This window comes from Gorilla gorilla, chromosome 13 (genome assembly GCF_029281585.2).
Source record: "Gorilla gorilla gorilla isolate KB3781 chromosome 13, NHGRI_mGorGor1-v2.1_pri, whole genome shotgun sequence".
Taxonomy (NCBI): domain Eukaryota; kingdom Metazoa; phylum Chordata; class Mammalia; order Primates; family Hominidae; genus Gorilla; species Gorilla gorilla.
In genome coordinates, this window is record NC_073237.2 from 29182036 (window position 1) to 29208244 (window position 26209).

Below are 26209 nucleotides of genomic sequence, written 5' to 3' on the forward strand. Positions count from 1 at the left end.
CTTTGATAGGAATGATCTGAATGGAGACAGAAAACAGTGGAAACTAGCGCTCCCCGCCCAGCCCTGTTTATATGAAGCATTTGGTTCTTCTCTTGACTCTTGAGTGATGATGAGATTCAGACGAGGCATTGACATTATCGTAAGAAAAGGAGAAAATGTATCTGTCTTGTCTGTCTATCTATCTACTGGATATATAGCTCCAAAAGCAGACAAACCCAAGGCCGTAAGGTGAACTAGGGTCTGCGTTTGGACTCCATGAAAACAAAATCCATGTTGAACAAAGTGATGTTTGTATGCAGTGACATTCTGGGTGACCCGTGTGTATCTGTCCATTGTGTGCAAGCCCTGAGCCCTGTTTTCCTCGGAAGATAGTGAGTGGTAGCCGTCTCCTCACACGAACCAGACATGTGGAGCACAGATGGCCCTCTCAAGGTAATTGATCTTACACATTTTAATGTTCACCAAACAAGTGTCTGATGCATACTTGGGTGTATTCCACAGCATGTGGACTGCGGTCCCCTGTGTTTGCCAGGAATGCTGTGCTCCATGTAGAGGTTTTCCTCTACTCCTCACTGCAATTTGCACGCTGCTCCATGGACACTTGGAGGCCTGTGCTCTGTTCCCTGTAACTGGAAATGTGCTCTGAACTTGTCTGTCTCCCTTGGCTGCTCCTGGCCCTTGGTACCAGCTCCCATGGGTGTCCACAACCACTTGGGACAGAAGGTAAAGGTGGAATTTCAAAGAGAAGCTTGCTTGAATCTTCAGTGACAAGCTTGGATGAGCTACATCCCTAACATGGGCCCTCTCAGAATTGCCAGGAGGAGGCTTTGGCAGGTGTCACAGGTGTCACGGGGCCTGCCCTCCTCTGCTGCGTGCAGTGGATGCAAGCCAGCCAACGTGTGGCCAGAGTGGCTGGATGGTGTCACAGCCCTCAGATGTCTTTCCTTCCACGTTTTTAAAAGAGTCCCAAATAACTCACTTGAAGTGTCTCAAAGGTGAGCAAGTTTTATGAAAATGAATCCTTCCTCAGTTAATTGATCAAATGGGTGAATCTTGACCCTCTCTAGTTTCTATCCCAGGTCAGAGTGGGGAGCTGATGTTAGCTGTGGGATTCACTGCAGCGTCCTACCACAAAGGCAAAGAAGGTGAAAATGCAGCGTGCAGTGCTGGGCTTGATTCCCAAGTCGCAGGCTGGCTCCCGCTATGGTAGGTGGAACATCTCTCTAGCCTGCTCACAGAGATGGAACTAGGGAATTGAGGGAAGAGTTAGGGGGCCAGGGAGATTTACTTGAGTCTGATTTTCCAGGTGAATGAGAAGGGAGGGCTTGGTGCTGACACATTCTTGGGAGAGGCATGTCATCACCAACAGCATTTGTCATGATTGTTGTATTTTAGCAATAAGATTCAGCTCGTCAGGTTTTTTGGGCCACCTAGAAGATGCTGACACATTTTCTGTGCTGTGATTGTTCTGAAGGCAGAGTAGCTCTAACCACTGTGAGAAGCCCAAATAAAAATCAATACCGCCCGCCCAAAGACCACCTTTCTGAAACACTTTTCTCTAGAAAACAGTGCCCCTTTTGTCCTAAGCTTCGTATTATTTTTGGATTCCATCTCTTTGTATATGCTACTCTAGTGTACCATGGAACACATTTTGGGAGCTGGGGGCTCTGCTTACCTTTCAGGGGGACAGACCTGTCTGACCTGAGATTGGAGGATGCTTTCCAGTGTGAAGGAGTGTGAGGGAGCCGGCACAGACACAGAGTGAGAGCAGGGCCACTTTATTGGTATAGAGACTGCAGAGGGACCGGGGGCTTTAGCTGTTGGCAGCGATGGTGTCCTTAATCCAGTCCACATAGTTGTAGACCTTGGTGTAGACTCCAGGTCTGTTCTTCCAGGCACAGCCATAGCCCCAGGAGACAACTCCTTGGAGCTGTCCGTTGCAGACCACAGGGCCACCAGAGTCACGCTGGGGAGAAGAAGGGACAAGTTGTATAAAGAGAGAGATGGAGGAGGAATATAGCTACATTTACTCTGAACCTTAAAAGACCCCTTTCCAGCCAGCTCTGTGGCTCCACGTCCTTCTCACGGTGGCCCATTCTCTGTTCTTCCTAAGCAGGCAGCGTGCAGCACAAGGGAGCCTCCCTCATTTCCCCATGGGTGCACTGCAGGGAGCCGCCTCAGCCCCGCCACCTTCCTCATTTCTCCATGGGGGCAATGCAGGGAGCCGCCTCAGCCCCGCCACCTTGGGAGTTCAAATGTTTTTCCCGGGTGGGGCCTGGGTATCGGTGGGAGCCTCAGCATGGGAAAGGGTCAAATCACCTGGCAGGAATCCTTGCCTCCCTCAAGGAAGCCCACACAGAACATGCTGTTGGTAATTTTTCCAGGGTAGGAGGCTTTACACTCAGCCTGGGTCAGCACCGGAGCATCCAGGCACTTCAGCTCGTCTGGGTAGTCAGCTGTGAGGATCAGGAAGAGATCAAAGAAAGTAGAAATGTGGGTGAGGCCAGAGAAGGAGACAATAATCTAGGATGGAACATTGAAGAGGAACACTGCCTCTGGAGAGGACTCCAAAACGTAAGTTCTGGCAAGGGACTCTGGCTTTTAGTTTCCAGAATGATCATTGTTGAACCGCTCCCAAGACGTGATCACAGCAAGTTCTCCATTTGTCCTATCTCTTGATTTTAGGAGCCAAGTCCTTGAGACTTTGCATCTCTCTGGTGCCCAGTGCAGAGACTGTGTGTAATGGGCACTAGAAATGTGTCTTAAGCTGGAAGGCAAGAGGATTCAAATAAAGGGGCATGCTTCGTTCTGGAAATTGTGAGGATGGGGGGAAGTAGAAGGACAAAGGGTCCCACTCACCACCAAAGCTCAGAGTGTTGCCCCAGCCGAAGATGAGGCACTCAGTGCCAGCAGCTGGAGGGGCGGTGGGCAGAGAGATGGTGGACACGCGGGCATTGATGATGGCAGGTGAGGAGAGTTTGATCAGCATGATGTCATTGTCCAGAGTGTCCCTGTTGTATTTGGGGTGGCGGATGATCTTGGCCGCATTGATGAACTGCTCATTCCCCTCCAGGACTTTGATATTGTGCTCTCCCAGTCTCACCTGGATGCAGCTGATGGGCAGGGCAGGCATGGTGAAGACCTTCTCCCACAGCCTGGGCACCCCTCCCACCTTCCCCAGGGTCCTCAAGCTCACTGTTCATGGATAGCTCTGGAGGCATGGGGTGGGGTGTGTGGCCATATTGCATGGGCAGGAGAGGGATGTGGGTCAGTGCAGGTGTGAGACCCAGGACCTTTCTGCTTCAGAGGCTGGTGATAGTGGGGTGGGGAAGAGTCAAAGGGATCCCACCGGAGGCTGCTCCTCAACCCGCCTTCCCAGCCTCTTTCCCACAAATCTCCACAGTCACTAGCACTGTGGGCACAAAGAGCACCTTGTAGTTTTCCCAGCATTCTTCACCCCAGGTCTTTGCTAACTGCGCATAGTGCCTGTTCCTCCCTCCCTTCTTGGCCTAGTGAGCACCACCCTTCTGTGTAATCTAATCCAAGGGTAGTCATAGCATTAGCATCTCCTGGGAACTTGTTAGAAATGTAAATTCTTGGTCCTTACCCCCACCCACTGATCAGAACCTTGGGGATGGGACCCAGTGATTTGTGCTTTAACAAGCCTGAAGGTGGTTCTGACGCATACTCAGGTTTGAGAGTTCTTCGTGTAGGCAGCGGTTCTCAGCTCTGTCTATACACTCTACAGTTACCAGAGGTAGAGTGTTAAATACTCACTGGTATTCACACTGTCTTCCTGAAAAGTTTGAGTTAATTGCCCTGGGATAGGACACAGGCATCAGTATTTTCAAAAACTCTGTCTTAGGTCACTTTAATGTGTAGCTAACCAGCAAAAGGTACTTGCCTGCTTTTGTCGTTAGCTCTGACAACTCCAAGATTATCCCTGCCTGCTTTTATAACCACAACCCTTGCTGTTTCATGGATTGGCCTTGCTCTGGAGAGTCAGCTGCTGTCAACAAGTTTTCTTCTCCACCACCTCTCCCATCCGTCTTACCCAACCTCAGTACCTCCCTGGGCTGAAGCCAAGCTCTCCCAGGCAGTCTGGCTGGGAGCTTTGCAGTCAGTGGCCCCACACTTACGTCTTGTAGCAGTGAGCTGCTGATACCACCCACTGTTCACTGATGAGGGAGCCACCACAGAAGTGGGAGCCAGAATTCAGGGACACCTGGTAGGGGAGAGAATTCTCCTCACAGGTGTAGCCCCCAATGATCTTGTCATCATCGTCAAAGGGGACAGCAACTGGAGTGGAAATAGGAAGGGAGAAGGCAAGTCAGTAGCATGTTAGGGGGTGGCGCTCCCAGCCTGCGGTTGCTTCCTGCTAATTAGAAATCCTTAACAAGCCCAGTGAGGCCAGGCAAGGGAGGGAGCGCTGCCACCCCTGGTGAGCATCACTGGATGTGCCTCCCAAGTCTCTGTGTCTGCAGGGCACATAGCTAGGTACCCTGCGGGGGCTCAGATCTCTCCTGGGGTCACCAGGCTGAGGATGCAAGGAATGTCCTCAAAATGCTTCCAGTGGGGTAGCAGTTGATATGTTGTTGTCTCACCCACTGAGTGCTTCTCTTTTTTATTCATCACCTGTGTACTTGCCCTGGCTATTTGCACCCTGGATTGTCAGGATACTTTGGCTAAGCTAGGAAAACCCCCTGTCTGGGTAGACCTGGCCATGACTAGCTTCCCCCATAGCTCAGATCTGTGCAGTGAGGGCAGAGTTCAGGGCAGCCCCAGGCTCACTTTGGCATAACAAAGGTAGACTTTGTTATTGGCCAATAGAAGAGCAATTCTTAACTTTGGCTGCATGCCTGGAAATGTTAATAATCACCTGGGAAGCTTAAAAGCCCAGTACACAGGCTGCACCCCAGACAAATGAAGTTAGAACTTCTAGAGTTGAGTCTCTGGCATGAGTAATTTTTGAACCTCCCCAGGTGCATTCGAGGTTAAGAGCAGCTATAGTGGTGCTATACTGGTGCTGTTGGAGCCAAGCCTGAAGCCTGCCACTTCATTTCATGGGCCAGCCCCACCTGGTCTCCCTTCCCAGCTTCTCCAACCACAGCTCGGATATGGATGAATGACAGTGGTGGGAGTGAAATGAGGGAAAAGGTGAAACAGGTGAGGCTTAAAGAGAGACCAAGGAGGATGGGAAGGAGATATGTCAGATGGAGGAAATAGAATATCAGAGCGCAGTCAAAAGAGGAGAGGTGGCAAGAATGGCAGGGCATGTGTCTGCCAGGAAAGGGGGTGGGTGGGGCCTGAGGCAGGTCATGAAACTGGCCAGCAGCTCCCACAAAGGCAAGGATCAGGAATGGATTCATGGTGGTAGAGTGTTCCTGACTGGTTGTGGAAGGCCTGTCCTTATACCCTCCCAAGAATCAGGAGAGGAGGTGTCTGTGAGGTGAGGGTTACAGTTCTTCCCAGCACAAACACACCTGCAGCTTTCCCCTTCCCAGGGTCTTGCATCAGCTTGGCTATGTTTGGCCACTCTGTGGGTTTGTGATTCACAGGTGATAAGGAAACTTGCCTTCTGAGAGCAGAGAGGGAGACTGGCTATTTCCTGGAAGGATGCTGGGATGGGGAAGACAGGGGAAACCAATCCCCGGATCACACAGCTGGGCTTTCGTAGGCCGAGGAGATGAGGGTTAGAAGGAGGGAGAATGGCCTGGGTGTCTAGGAATCCTTTTAACTATTGGGGATGTATTTAATCTACTTAAGGAAGGGCAAGCATTGGTAACAAGCTTGGCTTTTCAGTTTCCTGGAGCCCCCACGAGAGGAGGAAAGTCTTATCTAAGGCTCATTTTTGTGAATATGAATATGCTTCTCTGCAGTCACTGTGCACAAAGGTCAAATCCAAGACTTTGGGTATCGAGAATTCCAGCACTAAAGGGTAAGGAGAAGGGAGACTTAGCATTCCATAGGATTCTGGGCTTCCAGATGGCTCTCCTTCCTACCAAGGCTTAAGGATTGGAAGTGTTTCAAAGAAGGAGGGGACACAGGTTAGGTAGGAGCTTACTCAGTGTATCTGGAGGATGGAAAACCAATGGCGCACTCCTCCCCTTCTTCAATGTGAAGCCATTTGTCTCTCTGATGTGCATCCTGTCATAGGTTCTTTTTATGCAGCCTCACGGTTGTCCTGGCAACCTGCACTCAGGGTGATGCAAACTGACTCACCTGCTCAGGGCTGACAGCCTGAACCAGAATGACATGCCCCCGATCAGATGTCGGAGTTTGGACCATGGTAAATCTGGGTTACCATCTGATCTGAGAATCAGCAGTAGGTAGAGATTTTAGCACATGGTAAATGGGTCACATATTGGGATCAATAACAAAGATGTGGAGAGGTGGGTCTACAATTTTCTATTTTAGATGCAGTGAGATTATGCTGGGCTCAGTATCAAGTGAATCTTCCCAGAGAATATCCTGATTTGGGCCCTACCAAGGCTACTAAGACACAGTTGTGTAATTGACTGAGGCACAACCTGGCCAGAGCAGTGTGGAGATGGAGATGCTGTCTGCGATCAAGTCTAATGATGTAAGGAAAGGAGGAGCTTCCTTATGAGGGTGCTTTCCCTTCTCAGCAACACTGAGCTCAGGTTGGTGATGGGCAGGAGTGAGCAGAGTTCAAGTTTAAATTCTTTGACAGGTAAAAGAAGCAGGGATGTTCTGGAGATGGTGAACAAAATGAGAAAAGTTCAGAAACTTGGTGTTGAGATCGGACATGGCCGGGGGCTAGAGGGAGGAAGCAAATGAAAACCAGAGGGAATTGGAAAAAATGCGAATGTGGGGCCCGTGGAGTTGAGAGGACACACAGAGTACCTTCAGGTTCAGCTCCTGGCATGGCCACCGAGCCAGCTTCCCCAAAGCCAGGAGATCCACTACTCAGAGACCCCCTCTCCACCCTACATCCCCTCTAATCACTGATGGGCTCATACCTAACACTGCTGTACTTAGATGGTGCATGGTGCCTGACAGCTTTACAAGAGTTTTCACATAAGCAACAGTGGTACATTGCTTTTCAGTTATGCTGAGTTTCACAGTTTGACTTCCCACAAACATGCTAATTGTGATTTGTGCAGAGCAAAATTATTTCCATTTATAGAGGAAGAGACTGAGATTCAGAAGGATTCTGTCTTGCCCAAGAATACAGATCTTGGCAGAGCTCACCATAAGGCCAACGGAAGCCATGGAGAGCGCTGTGAAGTGTGGGAATTGCTGCAGGTGACATCTAAAAGGAGATTTATTGAGGATCAAGGCAGAGGTCCCCAGAGGACAAACTGTGCATCTGATTCCTTCCTGCTGCTTTTCTTCCTGGCAGAAATAGATGATTGAATTCATCTTTCTCCTGGCACCTTGTCTCAGAGACTTACCTTTCCACAGTTCCAGACCCATCCAGGCCATGACTGCCATGTAGATGACACACCTCTCTGCTCATGAATGACTGGCCAAGCCTGAGGTAGCCAGGTTTTGGAGCATTGATAACATGGGTTTTTCCTGTGTTGCCCCTAAACATGTTGTTTCATTTTGTCCCCTTGTCATGGGGTCTTCACACAACTCCTGCCTTAGAGGATAAGGAAAGGCTCTTGCTGTAGCAACTGTAGACACCAATGTGCACTAAAGAGGGAGGTGAACCTTGGCAGAAGATGGAAACTTTTTTTTGGAGAACGGGATTTTTGGATCAGTGCTTGTGGCTCTGACTCTGTCTGAAAGGAACACCCAAGAATATGAGGATTTTCTGTATCTAGAGCTTGAAGACTAGCCTTCTCCAGTATTTTGCGCTCTTCCTTAAACGATCACAATATAGTCTGAGGTCAGCTTTCTTCAAACAGGAATGACCTTACAGGCAGAGAAGATAGCTATAGGTGGAGACTGTTACCTCATACTGTAGACTCAGATGTGTAGGACAGGTTCAGATCCAGCTGCCCAAGCTCAATTTGGAGGACATGCCATTCTTGGTACCCTTCATCCTGAACTAGAGATTTCTTTGTCTTCTTCTCTAAGACATCTTTCTGGCTTGTATTGAGTGCTTAGCACATCAAACCACTTTCCTTCAATTATGATAACAGTGAATCATTTCTGTGTGCTTACTATATACCATGTTACTATACAGCATGTAACTCATATAAGTTAATAATTTTTTTTTCATTTTACATTACAACCACTTATGCGATTGCCCATTTTCCAGGTGATTAAATGAGCTTTCTGGAGGTAAAGTGACTTGCTCAAGGCCACACAGCCAGTAGGTTTTAAAGATGGGATGTAAGTATGGTGGTCTGACTCTAGGGCCTCCATGCTCTGCCATAGGGCATTCTGCTTTGCCTCCTCTGAGCTGATCCTTGGTGCACCCTCACTGAGGTGGTAGGCAGCAGATATTGTTCTCTCCTTTTTACAAATCAACAATCTAAAACTCAGAGTTCAAGTGACTTCTCCAGCAAAGATCATACTAGAACCTTCCCTATTCAGACAAAGTTTGTTCCTCTTCATGTTGCTACATGAGTCTTTCAGACCTCATAGTAGTCTGAAAAGTGTCAGATTCCAAATTCTTTTTTTTTTTTAACACTTTCTTCTCCAAATCCCACCAGATCTTTCTCCTAAGCTCTTAGTCAACTCCTCCTTGGGTTCCAGTATCCTTTATCATTCTGCAAACAGATTGTCAGATTTTAGGCTGTCTTCCCCCTAAACTTCCAGCTCCTCTCCTCATCCATTATTTTTCTTTTTTTCTAAGCTTCTTATCTCCCCCACGGCACAATTTCTCTTTATCCAATAAGGAATTGTTTTTGTTATTATCTCATCCCAGGAATCACTGAATCTGGAGAGTGAAGGGAGTGCTCTGTATGATCCAGAAAAGTCTGACTTGTAATATGGAGTCGCAGAGCATGAACTGGTCAAGGCTGATCAGCTAAATGGAGTAGCCCATTCCTCCCTGCCTGCCTCCTGCCCCTCCTCTTGCCTGCCCCTTGCCCCTCCTTCTGCCTGCCCAGCTGCTCCCCACCTTGAAGCCATGGAAGACATGCAAGTTTTATGCCCGGAGGGAAGTTTAGAGTTCTGTTTATTCTTCAGGCTTCCATGTATGGGTAAATGGGGAAGCCTCTAGCACTTGAGACTAAACCTAAATTATTTTAAGGATAGATTGATTGCTGTAATATAATGGTGAGTCTTTCTGTTCACATTTCAGCCACTCCTTGACCACTCTCTTGTTTGGCCTATTAGAGCTGCTTAAGTGAGTCCAGGCTCCCTTAGACAGGAAGCAGAAGAAAGCCAGGACAGAGTGCAGGAGAAACACCCATATAGATTCTTATGATTGTAACATCTAGGATCTGTTTCATGATACTCAGAGTTTAATATATGATGTATGTATTTATTTTTCTAAATTATACTAGCTCTAAATTGAGGCTCACAAGCTGGGTTTGGTGATAAATCCAGTCAACTGGGTTCCTTCTACTCATTTAGCTTATAAAAGTCTAGACTGTGTCATCCATTTGGAAGGCAGCCAACGGGTCAGTCATTTCCTCAAGATCATCTTGGCCAGGAGGGCCTTCAAAAGGCTCCCAAGGCTCAGAACTGAGTGCTCCATCCACACAGGCACCAGCACAATTCCAATTGAGAACCTTCCACCCCAGAGCCACTGTGTTTGAGCAGGTTCTGTGCTTTGCTTCTCTGTAGAACCCATATCATCTGTTCCATTTCCCAGTCTTGGGTAAGGCAGCAGAAGGGGATTGGCACATGACATGTGTACCTTTCTATTCAAATACAAAGCTTGTTATCTGTAGTCCTCCTACAGTTCTGTAAAACACTGGAAGTTATTCCTCCTATCTAGCTGTAGTTTTGTGTCCTTTAATCTTTTCCTATCCTCCCCGCAACTAAAACATAAATTTGAAACAAGAATAAAAAATACAAAGTTTGAAGTGCTTATTCCTTTCCTGTTAGAACAATCTGGTTAATTTTCTTACGGGCTTAGATTATCTAAACTCAAATGCCTTTGTAGAGTTTTCCTCCAGGGAAATCCACTGCAGCTGTATAAATTTTCCTCTTTTCTTTGAAATCATATTTATTTACTCACAAATATTTATTGAATTCCTGGAGTGATAGTCCAGGAGTTCTTCTAGGCTATTTGGAAGCAGCAATGAAGAAGATAGAAAAGGTTCTTGTTTCAGTGCATTCGTGAGTACACGTGCATGCATTTATGCACATGTGCATGCATTTATGCACATGTGAGGAGGTATAGAAATGGGATGCACATACATCGCTTTCAGTAAATGATGAGTACATATTAGTAAAATAGGATAAAGTGATAATATAATATGGGATGACTGCTGAAGTGCTGTTACGTAGAGTGGAAGGGTCTCTTTGGGGAGGTGGCATTTAAGTTAACACCTGAATAAAAAGGACCAGCCATCTGCAGGTAGAGTTAGGAGGGCTTTCATGGTTTACTTCTGAGTCTGTAACAGAAATAATTCAACACACACAACCAATTGCTATTTAAAATTAAACAACCCTGTCATCTAGCCTATGGATATATACCTTGTCATGGGTTTTGATTGTATGAAGGATGGTCATCAGTGTATTGAACTATTCTTATTAAAGTTAATGTAAAATATTTTTGACATGAAATGATATTCATGAAATATTGTTGAGTTAAGGGAATAAATTCTAAAACTACATATTGTATGATCTAATTGTATTAAACTGAACGATTTTGACTTTTTATTTTGATAATATGCATATTTTATAATACCAAAAATTTTTAATGTAATTAAAATAGCTAAAAGAGAAACAATTGTAATAATAAAATTTTCTGAGAGCAGGTCATACTTATTCTTGAGGAAGGAATTGCTAGTGGTAAAATATGTTTTTATAGTGAGAAATACGTTTAGGTAGCAACTACACTAATTGCATATTTTGTCTCTGTGTGCTTTTTATGCAGATAATTGCATCACTTTCTTATTAAAAAAACCTACATTTAAAAACTCACTATTATTCTTATTTTCTATGGAGAAATTAAGGCATGGAGAAATTGTATAACTTGTTAAGGTTACACCTAGTGTTAAAGAAGAAGAACCAAGTTTTAAACTTAGGTCTGTCACTTGATAAAGTTCAAGTTCCTAAGCACAGTGCTTTACTGCTTTTAAAGAGGCAATTTTGTAATATAGGAAGGTGCTTCATAATCCAAGGCTTCACTGTAGGTAAATTTGTCAACTTCCTATGGTAATGGGAGCATCGAGCAGGAAGGTAAGCTAGCACTGAACCCATGAGATAAAATGGGTATACATGTGCATTCCTGTGACCTGGAGAATTAGTACACGTGGAAACTGGAGAAGGCCCATGACACCTTACATGGACCAGAAACTAGATAGGAATCATTCCTTCATAAAGCGAGGTACATAAAGAGATACACAGTTAGTGAAAGGATGAGCTAGAAAACTAATCCTAGAAACAGTTAACAAAGAATATTGTGTATCTTGGTCTTGGCTTTGGGTGAAGGATTTAAAAAAAATTCCTCTGAATATTCATGGTCGCTGAACAGTCAGCCCATTGGGGTTTGAGATAGACATTCTATGACCAAGAAGATATATACTGAGAATTATAAAAAAAGGTGATATTAGGTCTGTAGCGCCCCAATTTCTTGACAGAGGCAAGCATGAATATTTCTTAGAAAACCCACTTTTACTCCAGTATTTAAAGAATTCTGAAAGATGAATTGACATCAAATTAAATAATGCACAAGGAAATAGGCCACCCTGAGTGAGAGCCAGCAGACTACTGAAAACCAGATGCAAAAAGGTATCAAATGCTGGCATTGTCAGATAAGAATTCCCAGTAGATGCTTAATATACTTATAAAAAGAAAATAGTTTTAAAATACACAAGGAGTAAGATGCTTTCAAAAATGGCCACTCATATTTGTAAATGACCCAAGTGGATTTTCTAGAAATAAAAATTAATATAATTTAGATGAACAAAGTCAGCTGAAAGGTTAAATTAGAGGCTTACTGGAGCTGAGGTGTGAACTAGTAAACTAAACAGTAGTTTTAAAGAAATTACCCAGATTGTAGCATAGAGAAGCAAAAAGAAGAAAAATATGACTGAATAGGTAAGGAGACTAGATGATGGTATGAAAGAAAATTGAACGTAAGATATAGCTATACTTCTGGCCATCTCGTCTTCAATAAAATATGGACAACAATCAGGTATACCAATTTAAGTTTTGGCCCCGAGAGGATTTCCCTTCACCACTACCTTTCAGAACCTACTTGGTTAGACTGTAATGATCCTTCCAGAATAACGTGAAGACCCATCTAAAACAATGAGCTCATGTTTCTCAACTGGAAATATGGAATTTCCATGAAACTTAGGTGTGGTTTGAAGGTAAGAGGAGAAAAGTATGAGTAGGGTACCGTAAGACTCAGATGTGCTCTTGAAATTGAATTGTGCCTTTTTCCAGCTGTGCTTAAGTATGGTCTTGATTATATATTTTCCATTTAATAACAGAGAGAATGCTCTGGGCACAACCAAATTCACAGTTTTGCAGATCAGATAATACCTTGTTCTGAATGCCATTAGGAGGCATCCATTACAGAGCCAGGAACAACTTTTCAAAAGAAGAAGAGGGGGTCGTTGGCTGCTAAGAGTATGGCTTTACACCAAAACTCTGCACCTGTCTGCAGTGCAATTCTGCAGGTGGCCTTGGACAAACTCAGTACTCCCCAGTTTCTTGCTTGTAGTTCTCAAGAATAACTGTACAATGTTTTGGGAATGTAACATCCTGAGATAAGGAGGAACTGGCCAGAATAACCAGGGCTCTGTTCCAGTCCCTTCTAGAAATAGAATGTCCTTCAGTGCTTTGCCAAGCATGTCAAGTTGCTCTGCGATATAAAACCCAGGGTGGCTGCTCTCTGAGGTCCCTCAGTGGCAGTGCAAGTAGGGAAGGCACAGACAAGATTTCACCCATCCTGGGCAGCTTTCCTGAGCCTAGTGGGACTGGCTTTCCGTGAATCTTAGGCCTCTGTTTTCCCTTGCTGCCTGTATGTAAGTAATAAACACTCTTCATGTAATTTGTGTGTGAGAGCATTCTTTCTCTCTGGGGTCTGGAAAGCGACAAAAGTATAGCCCAAGATGCAATGGTCTGAAGTGCAAATCAGGGCACAGTGAAGCTGTTCCACACTGCCTTGTGATTCTCTTATTGGGGAATGTCAGGAGCTCCACAGAGCATCTGTATCTAATATAGGCTCTTCAGGAGCAACTGGGTCTGCTTAGTCTATGGCCCAAGCAGCAGGAAGCTTTTATCATGGGCTTGTTTTGCCACAGAACCCTCTCTTTCCCTGGCCCCAGCTTTACAGATTACATAGTAAATGGAATAGAGTAGCACAGTCAAATGCAGTATATCCAAAGTTTAATTCAAAGTCCAAAGACTAAGCATTGCATCTCTTTCTCCGTGGTAGATGATCTAAGGTGCAGTAGCTTACTTCTCACATTAGAGGAGATATTTCAACATGCCCCAAACCTCTGGACCACTCCAAAACTCACCAGTATAGAAGGTTCCTGAAGTTTGCAGATTTTATATTGGTCTGGGATGCATGTGTCATATTGTCATATTGAGGCATCTAGAGGGCTTTATAATTCCTATTCACGGAGAACAACCAGATGTCATTAATGTAATGTACCAGCTTTGTTTCAAGATGACTGAAGTTCTTCCAAAATATATTATGATAGAAAACCAGCTAAACAGAGCCTTGAGATAAAACAGTTAAAGGCTATTACTGACCCTGCCACTTGAAGGAAACTGTATCTGATTGTTTTTATTGGGTATTTCTGAGCACCCTTCTAGAAGAAATTTTACCCTCAGCTTTCCAGAAGCCACTCTTCCTGCCTGTGGATAGAACACTCCAGCTAGTCCTACAGATGCTCTCCTCATCCCCAGTCTATCCATTCATACCCATGCCCACCTACAAGCACAGAAACAGCTGTGCCTACCCAAGAGCTGTGGTTTCCTCCTTCTGTCCCACCTTGACAGGGCCCTCAGGTTCATGTGAGGGGAGCTGGGTAGAAGGGAGCTGAGGTTCTTGCTTAGATCTTTGATCTGTGCCCCGCACTGTGTCTTCAACGCTGCAGAGGTATATGCTGCTGTCTTCAGGGCTCCTGTTGCTCACAGTCAGAGTTGAGAATGTTAGGTTTGGGCAGCTGATGGGAAACTTGTCAATGACAAATCTGCTCTCATATGTGGCCTCAGAGCCCTGATTTGCAGTTGCAATCAGTGTCACGCTCTGTCCAGGTTGCTGACAGTACCAGAACATCATGGTGACTTGGCTATTGACTTGACACTGGATCGTCATGGAGGTTCCACGTTGACAGATATCCCTGCTTGGCTTTTGAGAGATGACAGCACTGAACACAGAGCCTAGTTCCAGAGAGATATTCATGAGGGCCGACAAGCTTGGGGTCAGACGGGAAAGTCTCTGCTTTATCTCTCCAGTACCACCTCAGCTCCCAAAGGACCCCAGGGCACTGCCTCCTTTTTATTGTGCCGACAATTACTCTGTTATGGTCCTTTAATCTAACATATCCCCTTCATCTTCTGTCTGGTGGCTTCAGACTCTCCGGAGAGGAAGTCTTTCCACTTCTCCACCCAGCATTAACATTAACCCCAGACTCCTCACAAGTCAAGGCTCATACCTAGTCCCCGGAGAAGGAGCAGGAGACAGCATCTTCAAGTGATGGCCTCTCCCCTGAGAAAAGGCACTAAGAAGTGAAACTCAAGTTCATCTTTCCTTCCTACAGCGTAGTTCTTTCCCGCTCTGTTTCTCTCCTCTAATAGGTGGTTGAGTTTCTGCAGGATATGCAAAAATCAGTCTTCCCCCTGGTGGAACTGTGTGGCTCTTCACTCAGGATGAGTCTTCATGCACAAGCCTCGCAGCATGCACCGGCCACTTACCACCGTTCTCCCATCACTTTTCCATCTGTCATTACTGAACACCAGTCTGTGCTACTGTCTGGGTGTAGAGCAAAAAGTGGGGTGCAGAACTGACTTCAAAGAACTAAAGGTAATATGTTAGAACATAAGGGAACTTCATAACAGTATTTCAACTGTCTGCTGGGTCTTCCTGGTTGTCCCAGGCTGAACTCATTCCTCCCCCAACACATACACACACCAATAAATGGGCTCTTATTCCTCAATTCCCCTCTCCCAACAAACGGCATCCTTGTTCTTCTTGCACGTTAGGCTCAAGAATTCCATAAGCCTCTTTTTTTCCTCACCTACCTTATTTGTCAATTCGCAAATTAAATGCGTTGTCTCATATCTTTTCCTTTGTTTCAGTTATTACAGTCATAACTAATTTTTTGTCTTTGCTTAATTCCTGAATACTTGTAATATGGTTTCTTCTATTCTAATTCAACTCAGTCTAGGCCACGAAACAAATCATGCCTGTGTAAAACTTGACCACAATGCTATGATCTTTTTCCATTATCAAGCTGATTTCTTGTATCATGTAACTGCTTAAAATAGTTCATTTTTGCATAAAAGCAGAGCTAAGTTTTTGAGCACTTACTCTGCTTTTCATACATTTATTTAAGTCTATTTTTTGGTTAGGCTATTTATTATTGTCACACTATTTTTACAGATTAGGAAATTTTACAGATAAGACCTAGAGACCTTAAATAATCTATCCAAGTTCATATAATCCAAGAGTAAGTAATAGAGTCAGGACTCAAATCAATGCCTATGTGATCACAAATCTCAAGTGTTAATATCAACACTATCAAGTATTGTCTGACTCTTACAGTTGCCTGTGCCTTAGTAAAGTACAATCTGGTGGGTAACTGAGAATGATAGGCCTAACACTCTAAAGAATACTAGGGAACTCTAGAAAGACAGGCTTGCAAAACCTCACCTATCTTATTTGATTCTGAGATTCTCTCTATTATAAGATGTTCTATTAAATACCTAGTTGTTACTCTGGGTAGTGTTTAGTACTACCACATTAAAGGTGAAGATTGATTATAGGACTTACCCATATTTCAAAGAAAATAGAATTGTGAAAAACAATTTAGCTTTTAATAGAGAAAATGTGACACTTTGACAATATTTCAGTAACTTGTTCATACGCGGAGTGTGTGTGAAGCCTTTACATCTATTGGACATGCCACAGACAGTGGCTCAAGATAAACTCTGCTAAGTGGAAGTAGTAAAACGTATAGAATATTTCAGTTTTTCTTGACATGTAGGTATATTTTTAAATCTTTTAGTCAAGTGTATCAAACTCCCTGCCAAAATAACCCAGCATCTTTTTCATTTCATTTATCCTAAAAGCTTCTGAAAATTAACAAATGATCCCTATTCTTTACTAAATTCCAAATCTTTGCCTCTTCATCAGTATTGTCTTTGTTTGGGAAAAAAAAAAACCAAAAAACAAAACTGCAAACATATTCCCCTCTCTTTACATGCCTTTCAAACTGCAGTAGTCTCTAGATTTTTCTCTCAGGGAATGTTATGGATACTAAACTCTCATTTAATTTTAATGTGTTTATTTATTGAATTAATACATGCACATGGTTAATTATTCAATTATAACAGAGAACAAAAAGTAAGTTCCCTCTCCAGAGACAGTCTTGTGTTTTGATACATGTTCTAGAAATAATAGTTCTTGCTTGTTCAAGTTTATGTAAATCTGACTCCTCCTCCTTCTTTTTTTTTTTTTTTTTTTGAGATGGAGTCTAGCTCTGTCGCCCAGGCTGGAGTGCAGTGGTGCGATCCTGGCTCACTGCAAGCTCCGCCTCCGGGGTTCAAGCCATTCTCCTGCCTCAGCCTCCCGAGTAGCTGGGACTACAGGCGTGCACCACCACGCCTGGCTAACTTTTGACTCCTCCTTCTTTTACACAGAAACACACAGCCCAAACCTTCCTGTATTTCACTTCTTTAATTAGCAATGTGGTTCTTATCGGCATATTTCAAAGTTGATTAAAAAATACACAGAATTGTGCCATTATTTTCCATTTTATTATGAGAATTTTCAAACATCTATAGAAGCTGAAAGTTTTATACAGTGAACATGCATGTACCCACCACCTAGGTTCTGGATAAAACTATTACTGCTTTACCACATAACAATCCATCTATCCATCCTTCTATTCATCCATCAATCCATCTAGTTTTTTAATTCATTGAAAAGTCAATTGAAAGCATACTTCACTTCTAAGCAGTTCAGCACACGTATAATTAACTGGAGTTGAAGCTGTTTTTCAGGTAAAATTTGCATACAGCACCACGCACAAATCTTGAATACTGTTAAACAAGTTTTGACAAATGCATACACTGTGTAACCTACTAAATTATAGAATATTACCATTATCTCCAAGTTTTCTCACACCTTTAGTTTTCCCCACTGCTAACCCCTTAGAGGTAACCAGAGTTCTGATTTCTTCATTATAAATTATTCTTTTCTAGAATTTTATATAAATGGAATAACATCATACACTCTTCTATGCAAAGTTTCTTTCACTCAGAATAATGTTTTTAAGATTTGTTCAAGTTGTGTGTATTAGTACTTCATTCCCTTTTGTGGCAGTGGAATATGTCACCATGTGGATATACTACCGTTTGTTTAGCCACTTCCTGTAGATGGACGTTCAAGATGTCTCCAGGTTTTGGCAATGATGAATTCACTTTCTGTAAACATTCTGCTTTAAGTCTTTTTTTGTAAATGTATGCTCTTATTTCTCTTAAGTAAATACTTAGGAGTATAATTGCTGGCTCATGGGGTAGATGATCATAGGGGTTTAGTTTTATAAGAAACTATTATTTTCCCAAATTGGTTGTATTATCCACTTTCACCAACAATATATGTAAGTTCTGGGACTCCAAATTTTTGCCAGCATTTGGTGTTGCCAGGTGGTTTAATTTGAGTGGGTATGTGGATGGTTAGTGGTATCTCATTGTGGTTTTAATGTGTATTTTCTATTTGTCTGTCCTTTTGCCAGTACCACATTCCTGTGATTATTGTGGGTTTATAGTAAGTCTTGAAGTCAGATAGTGAAAGTACTCCAAGTGTGTTCTTTCTAAATAACGTTTTGATTATTCTAGAGTGTCAGGAGCTCAGCAGAACTGAAAAAGAGTGCTGAGGACTTAGGTACTTATTTTAACATATTTAGTCTTTTTAAAATTTCGACTTTTATTTTAGATACAGGGGGTACATATGCAGGTTTGTTACATGGGTATATTGCACCCAGGTAGTGAGCCAATTAAAGCAACAAGCCCAAAAGGAAAGAGTTGTCTTTAATTACCTCCTTTAATAGTGTAAGCAAGAGTCTAAACCCAGAGAAATTACTGACTCCCCCTGTTCCATTTTTCCCTGTGGAAATGGCACTGGTCAAGGGTTAGTTGGATTAGTGCAGACATGGGTTTGTCTCACTGTTGGGGGGCCCTGCAAGGAGAAAGTGGAAACTCACTGGGTACTCAGAGTGGAGAAAAGTGTCTTTAAGGCTTTCTCTTCCTCTCCTATTAGGAGGCCATGACAGAGGCACCTGAAGAAGACCTCTACATAGGCCTCAGATAAAGAGACCTAAGAATGGAGGATCCTGAGCTGGCAATATAAATATGCACAAGGGCGTGACCAGCCAGGGGGTCCTTGACTGCAACTCCCTTCAAAGACTGCAATGCATTGGCTGTGAACCAAGTCTGGGGTGGGCAGAACAGCCTCTCCACACCCTGTAAACCTGCCAGGTAAAGCCTTTGTAATTAATTACCTCTGGCCTGAAACATACATAGGCTTCTAACCGGGAGTGGGACTTCTCATAAATTCTTTGTGTGTTCATATACCTTCTAGAATCAGCTTTTTAGTTTCTTAGAAAACAAAAACAGTTGAGATAACAATTGAGATTTTAATCACTGTAGATAAAATTTAGAGAGTGCTAATTTTAACATATTTAGTCTTTTTAAAATTCCCACTTTTATTTTATATACAGAGGGTACATACGAAGGTTTGTTACATGGGTATACTGCACCCAGGTAGCAAACATAGTACCCAATAGGTAGTTTTTCAACCCATGTCAACCTCCCTCTCTCTTCCCCTCAAGTAGTGCTCAGTGTCAATCATTCCCATGTTTATGTTCATGTGTGCTCAATGTTTAGTTCCCACTTGTAAGTGAGAACATGTAGTATTTGGTTTTCTGTTCCTGCATTAATTTACTTAGGACTATGGCCTTCAGCTCTATTTATGTTGCTGCAAACAACTTGATTTCATTCTTTTTTAGGGCTGTGTAGTATTCCATAGCATATATGTTTTCTTCATCCAATCCATCATTGATGGGCACCTCGCTTGATTCCATGTCTTTGCTATTGTGAATTGCATGGTGATGAACATATGAGTGCATTTTGGTATAATGATCTAGTTTCCTTTGGATATATAATCAATAATGGGATTGCTAGGTGGAATGGTAGCTCTGTTTTAAATTATTTGAGAAATCTCCAAACTGCTTTCCTCAGTGCCTGAACTAATTTACATTTCCACCAACAATGTATAAGCATTCCTTTTGGGTGGAGTGTTCTGTATTTGTCTATTAGTTTCAACTGGTTAAGTGCTGAGTTTAAGTCCAGCATTTCTTTGTTAGTTTTCTTCCTCAATGATCTGTCTAACACTGTCAGTGGAGTGTTGAAATTTCCCACTATTATCGTTTGGTTGTCTAAATCTTTTCATAGGCCAAGAAGAACTTGTTTTATGGATATGGGTGCTCCAATGTTGGATGCATATATATTCAGGATTGTTAGGTCTTCTTGTTGGATTGTACTCTTTATCATTATAGTAATGCCCTTCATTGTTTAACATCTGTTTTATCTGATAGAAGAATAGCAACTCCTGTCCTTTTTTGTTTTTCATTTGCTTGATAGATATTTTCCCCTCTCTGTTTTGAGCCTGTGGGTGTTGTTACACGTGAGATGGGTCTCTTGAAGGCAGTGATGGTTGGGTCTTGTGTTTTTATCCAGTTTGCCACTCAATGTCTTTTAAGCAGGCGTTTAGCCCATTTATATTCAAGATTAGTATTGATAGGTGTGATTTTGATTTCATACCCATGTTGTTAGCTGGTTGTTATGTAGACTTGACAGCATAGTTGATTTATAGTGCCTGTGGGCTATGTGCTCAAGTGTTTTATGGCAGCAGGTTCTTTAGATTCCATATTTAGCACTCCCTTAAGGACCTTTTGTAAGGATGGTCTACTTAAAACAAATTTCCTCAGCATTTGCTTGTCTAAAAAGGATTTTATTTCTCCGTCATTTATGAAGTTTAATTTGACAGGATATAACATTTTTAGTTAAATTTTTTTCAGGATGCTGAAAATAGTCTCCCAATCTCTTCTGGCATATAAGTTTTCTGCTGAGAAGTCTGTGGCTAGCCTGATGGGGTTTCCTCTGTATGTGACTTGACCCTTCACTCTAGCTGCCTTTAGAATTTTTTTTTCTTTTACCTTGACCTTGGTGAATCTGACGACTATGTGTCTTGGGGATAGTTGTCTTATATAGTAACTAGCCAGGGTTCTCTGTATTTCTTGGAATTGAATTTCAACCTCTCTAGCAAGATTAGGCAATTTTTTTGGTGTTTTTCAAATACATTTTTGAAATTGCTTACTCTTTCTCCTCCTATTTCAGGAATGCCAATGAGTCATAGATTTTATATCTTTACATAATCCTATATTTGTTAGAGGTTTTTTTTTTTTTTTTTTTTTTTTAAGACAGAGTCTCGCTCTATCACCCAGGCTGGAGTGCAGTGGCGCTATCTCGGCTCACCGCAAGCTCCACCTCCCAGGTTCATGCCATTCTCCTGCCTCAGCCTCCCGAGTAGCTGGGACTATAGGTACCTACCACCATGCCCGGCTAGTTTTTTTATATTTTTAGTAGAGATGGGGTTTCACCATGTTAGCCAGGATGGTCTCGATCTCCTGAACTCGTGATCTGCCGGCCTCGGCCTCCCAGACTGCTGGGATTACAGGCGTGAGCCACCGCGCCCAGCCAGTTTTGTTCATTTTTAAAATTCTTTTGTCTTAATTTTCATCTAAGTTGATTCGAAGAACTGATCTTCAAGCTCTGAGATTCTTTCCTCAGCTTGGTCTGTTCTGCTGTTAATTAATAATTTACAGCAGAATTTACAGCAGAATTGCATTATTAAATTCTTGTAGTAAATTTTTGAGCTCTAGAAGTTTATTTTGATTCTCAAAATGGCTATTTCATCTTTCAGTTCTTGGATCATTTTACCGGGTTACTTGGATTCCTTGGATTGAGTTTCAAATTTCTTCTGAATCTCAATGAGCTTCCTTTCTATCCAGATTCTGAATTTTGTGTTTGTCATTTCAGCTATTTCAGGCTGGTTAAGAACCATTTCTAGGGAGCTAGTGATCCATTTGGATGTAAGGGGATGCTGTGGTTTTTTGAATTGCCAGAGTTCCTGTGCTGATTCTTTCTCATCTGATAGGGTTGGTGTTCCTTTAACTGTGGGGTAAGTTGAGTATGGTCAGTTGGATTCATTTCTGGATGCTTTCAGAGGGCCAGGGCTCTGTACAGAATCCGCATATGTGGGTGAATTCTTGCACCTGGTTTCACATCTTGCATATATTAGCATGATAATTTTAGTGTGGTAGTTTGTGCCGTGATCCAGTAGTTGGCGCTTAAGAGTAACGGCCGGTAGCTAGGCTAACACCCAGCTTGTGTGGCTCTTGTACTTTCTTGTTCACAGGCAAGCTCTGAGGTGGGTGGGGGGAGAGAGATGGCCCCCTCACAAGGTTTGCTCCTAGGACTTGTGGGGAGTCACCTCCAATCCCTGGCACTGCACCTGCATTTCTTTTGTTAGGTGTTCCAGGCTGCAGGGGACTCCTGAGGCAGAGGCTGCAACAATCCATGGACATGATTTATACTTCTATATTTTAAAACTGTCTTTCATTTCCTTTAGCAACTATTTTTATTTTTCTGTATACAAGTCTTGCATGCCTTTTGCTAAATTTAAATATTTTGTTTTTAATGTAAATTTAGGTTTTAAAATTGAATTATCCAATTGTTTACCATTAGTATACAAAATATAATTTTTATATGTTGTAATAATAAATTAGTGTATGCACTTATTAATTTGAGTAGTTAATGTATAGTTTTTTTAATATTTGGATGTAAGTAGTCCTTTCATCTCTGAAAAAGGTTTTCCTTATCTTTTGATCTTCAGCTTTTTAGTATTTTTCTTGTCTTTATGCATCAGTACAATATGGAATAGAAGTGGTTAAGAGTGAACATTATTGACTTGTTTATGATCTTGAACATGTTTAGTATTTAAGAAATAAAAATGGGAAGACGTTTAATATTTCTGTCATTAAGTGTGACATAAGCTGTTGGTTTCTTTCAGGTGCCTTTATTAGATTGAAGAAGTCCCTTTTTTCAACCTAATTTTCTGAGTGTTTTTATCATAAATGAGTTTGGGATTTTACCAAATTTTTTCTATCTGTAGGTATAATCAAATAGATTTTTAAAAATGTGTTAATAAGATGAGTTACACTGATTGATTTTTTAATGTTAGACCAAACTGGCTCCTAGAATAGACTCTATTTAAATATTTGAATAATATTTTTGGATTCTGTTTTGATTTCTATTTATTGGCTTTTTGCTATACCTCTTTAATATTTTCAGGGCTATTCTGGAAAATAAAGAACGATACATTTAAAACTATTTGTCTACTTACTGTATTGTAGAAGTTTACTTAAAATATAAGAAATTTGCAACTAATAGATCTGTTTTTCCTACTCCCATCCTTTAAGTTTTAGTTTCATTCTGTATTACATATATTTTATATATCCTATAATACAATGATGAAGTTTTTACTTTAACTAGTCTTACATATTATATAGAATTTTTAAAACTTTTTTTTTTTTTTTTTTTTTGAGACGGAGTCTCGCTCTGTCGCCCAGGCTGGAGTGCAGTAGCGCGATCTCGGCTCACTGCAAGCTCCGCCTCCTGGGTTCACGCCATTTTCCTGCCTCAGCCTCCCGAGTAGAGTAGCTGGGACTACAGGTACCCAACACCTCGCCCGGCTAATTTTTTTTTTTTTTTTTTTTTGGTATTTTTAGTAGAGACGGGGTTTCACCGTGTTAGCCAGGATGGTATCGATCTCCTGACCTCATGATCCGCCCGCTTCCGCCTCCCAAAGTGCTGGGATTACAGGCTTGAGCCACCGCGCCCGACCTAAGACTCTTTACTATCTGACTACATTTCACTACTTCTTGTGCTCTTCATTTCTTCCTCACAATCCAAGCCTCCAACTGGTATTATTTCTTTTTTACCTAAGAGAATTCCATTGCCATTTACTATCATGTAGTTCTACTGCCAATGAATATTTTAATTTTTATTTATGTTCAGATAACTTTACTGTGGTATTTTAATTTTTTGCTGAATATTTTATGTCAAATTCTGGGTTTACTTTTTCTATTTCTTGTAGCACTTTAAAGCTACAGTTCCCTTCTCTTCTGGTATTCACTTTTTTAAAAGGAAAAATTATCATTATTCATGTTGTTGTTCCTGGTATGTATGATTTTTCTCTGTTTGAAGATTTTGTCTTCTTTTCTAGTTTTGGACAATTTGACTGTGATGTGCCTAGGTAGGTTTTCTACAGATTATTTTTCTGAAATTCTTTTTATATATTTCAATATACTTTTTAATTAGGCGTTTTTTAAATATTGTTTTTTATCCATGCTTTTTTATATTTATATCTCCTCTTCTTTCACTCTTACTCCAAGTGCACACATTTTGTACCTTTTGATATTTTTCTAAAGATCACTGAGGCTATTAATTTGTTCATATTTTTTTCTCCTGTTCTCTAGATTTTGTAATTTCTATGGATATAACATCAAGTTTCTGTGTCCTTCTTCTGACATAAGCTGTTGGTTTCTTTCAGGTGCCTTTATTAGATTGAAGAAGTCCTTTTTTCCAGCACCATTTATTGAAGATACTATTCTTTCCTCATTCTTGTTCTTGACACCTTTGTAGAAGATTAGTTAACCTTATATGAGTGGGTTTATTTCTGTGCTTTCAATTCTGTTCCATTGCTCTATGTGTGTTTTTATGCCAGTACTCTGTTTTGATTGCTATAGCTTTATAATAGAATTTGAACACAGGAAGTGCGATGCTTCTGGCTTTGTCCTTACTGTATGGTTCTCTGTTTTTTAAAAGTCAGTGTTGGTTGAGCTTTTTTAAAAAAAATCTGCAATTCAATATTTTTCATCAATATTTCTTTCTCTCCCTTTTTGGGGCTCCCATTACATGTATGTGGGGACATTTAACATCATCCTATGTGTGTCTGAAGGTCTGTTCATTTGTCTTCATTTTTTTCTCTCTGTTTTTCAAATTGGATCATTTCTATTGGTCTATTTTCATGTTCACTGGTTCTTCCACTATCTTAAAATCTGCTACTGAGCCCATCTAGTGAATTCTTAATTTTGGTAACTGTACCTTCCAACTCCAGAATTTCCATTTAATTCTTTTTATAGTTTGTATTTCACTATTTAGATTCCCTATTTGTCAAGTCATTTAAATCATATTTTCTTTTAATTCCTTGAACAGTTTTCTTTAATTCTCTGAGGCTGGGTGCAGTGGCTCATGCCTGTAATCCCAGCACTCTGGGAGGCTGAGGCGGGTAGATCACTTGAGGTCAGGAGTTCAAGACTAGCCTGGCAAACATGGTGAAACCCTGTCTCTAGTAAAAATACAAAAAATTAGCTGGGCGTGGTAGTGGGCGCCTGTAATCTCAGCAACTTGGGAGGCTGAGGCAGGAGAATCACTTGAACCCAGGAGGCAGAAGTTGCAGTGAACTGAGATCATGCCACTGCACTCCAGCCTGGGCGACAGAGTGAGACTCCATCTCCAAAAAAAAAAAAACCAAAAAACTTCAAGCCCATTGCATTTTCAGCCCCTGTCAGTTGATCTGTGTGGGGGTTGGAGAAGGCCAGTTTTCAAGTCTCCCTTGTCTTTCACTTTTTGCTGGGCTCTCTCAGGTCTTCTCCATATATGCATAGTTTTTTCAGTCAGCCAGGGATGCGTGAAGAGCTCACTTCAATACTTCTCTGATTCTCATTTCCAGAATCCGCCTGTTAAATTCCTGGTTGGCCTGCTGCTTGCCCCAAGTGGGACTGCAACCTCAAGGTAGCGAAGCTGTGGATTTGTCCTGCTCATTTCCAAGTGTTCATTCCCATGTTAAGCCAGCAAAGCCAAGGATTTTCAACCCCCCCAGCCACTGCTCTGAATTGAATCTGTTTGTATGGCAGCAAAGCTACTAGTTTTCATGGTCAGCCCCATCTTACTTAAAAGTCATTGGCTGAGCTGGGGGGTGACGGGAGCAGCCACAGGCAGAAAAAGCCACAATCTCCTACTTGCCTAAAGATCTAGTAGTTTTTCAAGAATAAATGCTGCTCAATTTTTTGCCTGCATTTTGTCAATTTCCAGTTTCCTGAAATGGTTGGTTTTGATAAACAATTTTGTCTAGTTTTATATATTTTTTGGTTGTTTGTTGCTTTTTTTTTTTTTTTTTTTTTTTTACAGAAAGAAATTGCCTGCCTCTTTGTGCTGCCATAACTGGAAGGCCTTCCCCTCATTATTATTATTTTTTGAGATGGAGTTTCGCTCTTGTTGCTCAGGCTGGAGTGCAATGGTGCAATCTTGGCTCACTGCAACCTCTGCCTCCCAGATTCAAGCGATTTTCCTGCCTCAGCCTTCCAAGTAGCTGGGATTACAGGCTTGCGCCACCACGCCCAGCTAATTTTTTTGTGTTTTTAGTAGAGGCAGGGTTTCACCATGTTGGTCAGGCTGATCTCAAACTCCTGACCTCAAGTGATCCACCTGCCTCGGCCTCCCAAAGTGCTGGGATTACAGGCGTGAGCCACTGTGCCCAGCCCGCTTTCTTTTTAAACCCTCCTTTGAACATAAAAAATTTACATTTTTGTTTAATGTTTAACACAGGTCCCTTTCAATATCAAGCTCGTTATACTTCATTTTCCTAGGCAAAGGTGCAGAAAAACCAGCTTTGCAAATGTATGTCAAAATTGCACACTGACTAACCGGCTTCCCTCCTCCCTGCCCTTCCTCATTTTTCTCAAAAGCAGTACCTGAAATAAAGGCAGAGTCCTTGTCTGCCTCTGTGTACTTGATACCG

At 42.1% G+C, this 26209-nt stretch overlaps 1 protein-coding gene, 1 long non-coding RNA gene and 1 gene segment (V, D, J or C); 1 reads left to right on the forward strand and 2 right to left on the reverse strand.

The window, feature by feature from the left end:
• The first annotated feature begins 945 nt into the window (after positions 1–945).
• Positions 946–25476, forward strand: LOC129524753 (uncharacterized). Of its 2 annotated transcripts, XR_008668664.1 has the most exons (5): positions 946–1206; positions 2385–2574; positions 14860–15085; positions 18545–18762; positions 25142–25476. It is a non-coding gene; the product is annotated as an uncharacterized lncRNA (long non-coding RNA). The 2 variants fall into 2 exon arrangements; XR_008668665.1 differs by lacking the exon at positions 14860–15085.
• PRSS3 (serine protease 3) overlaps positions 1763–26209 on the reverse strand; it is a 48063-nt gene continuing 23616 nt past the window's right edge. Inside the window, 4 exon segments of the mRNA XM_019033541.4 lie at positions 1763–1966; positions 2320–2456; positions 2860–3113; positions 4140–4299. Of these exon segments, the coding sequence (XP_018889086.4) occupies positions 1814–1966; positions 2320–2456; positions 2860–3113; positions 4140–4299 (704 nt within the window). The 3' untranslated portion in view covers positions 1763–1813.
• On the reverse strand, positions 13401–14866 carry LOC129524750 (T cell receptor beta variable 29-1-like). The segment is given in 1 exon segment: positions 13401–14866. A coding segment is annotated over 1 exon segment (450 nt).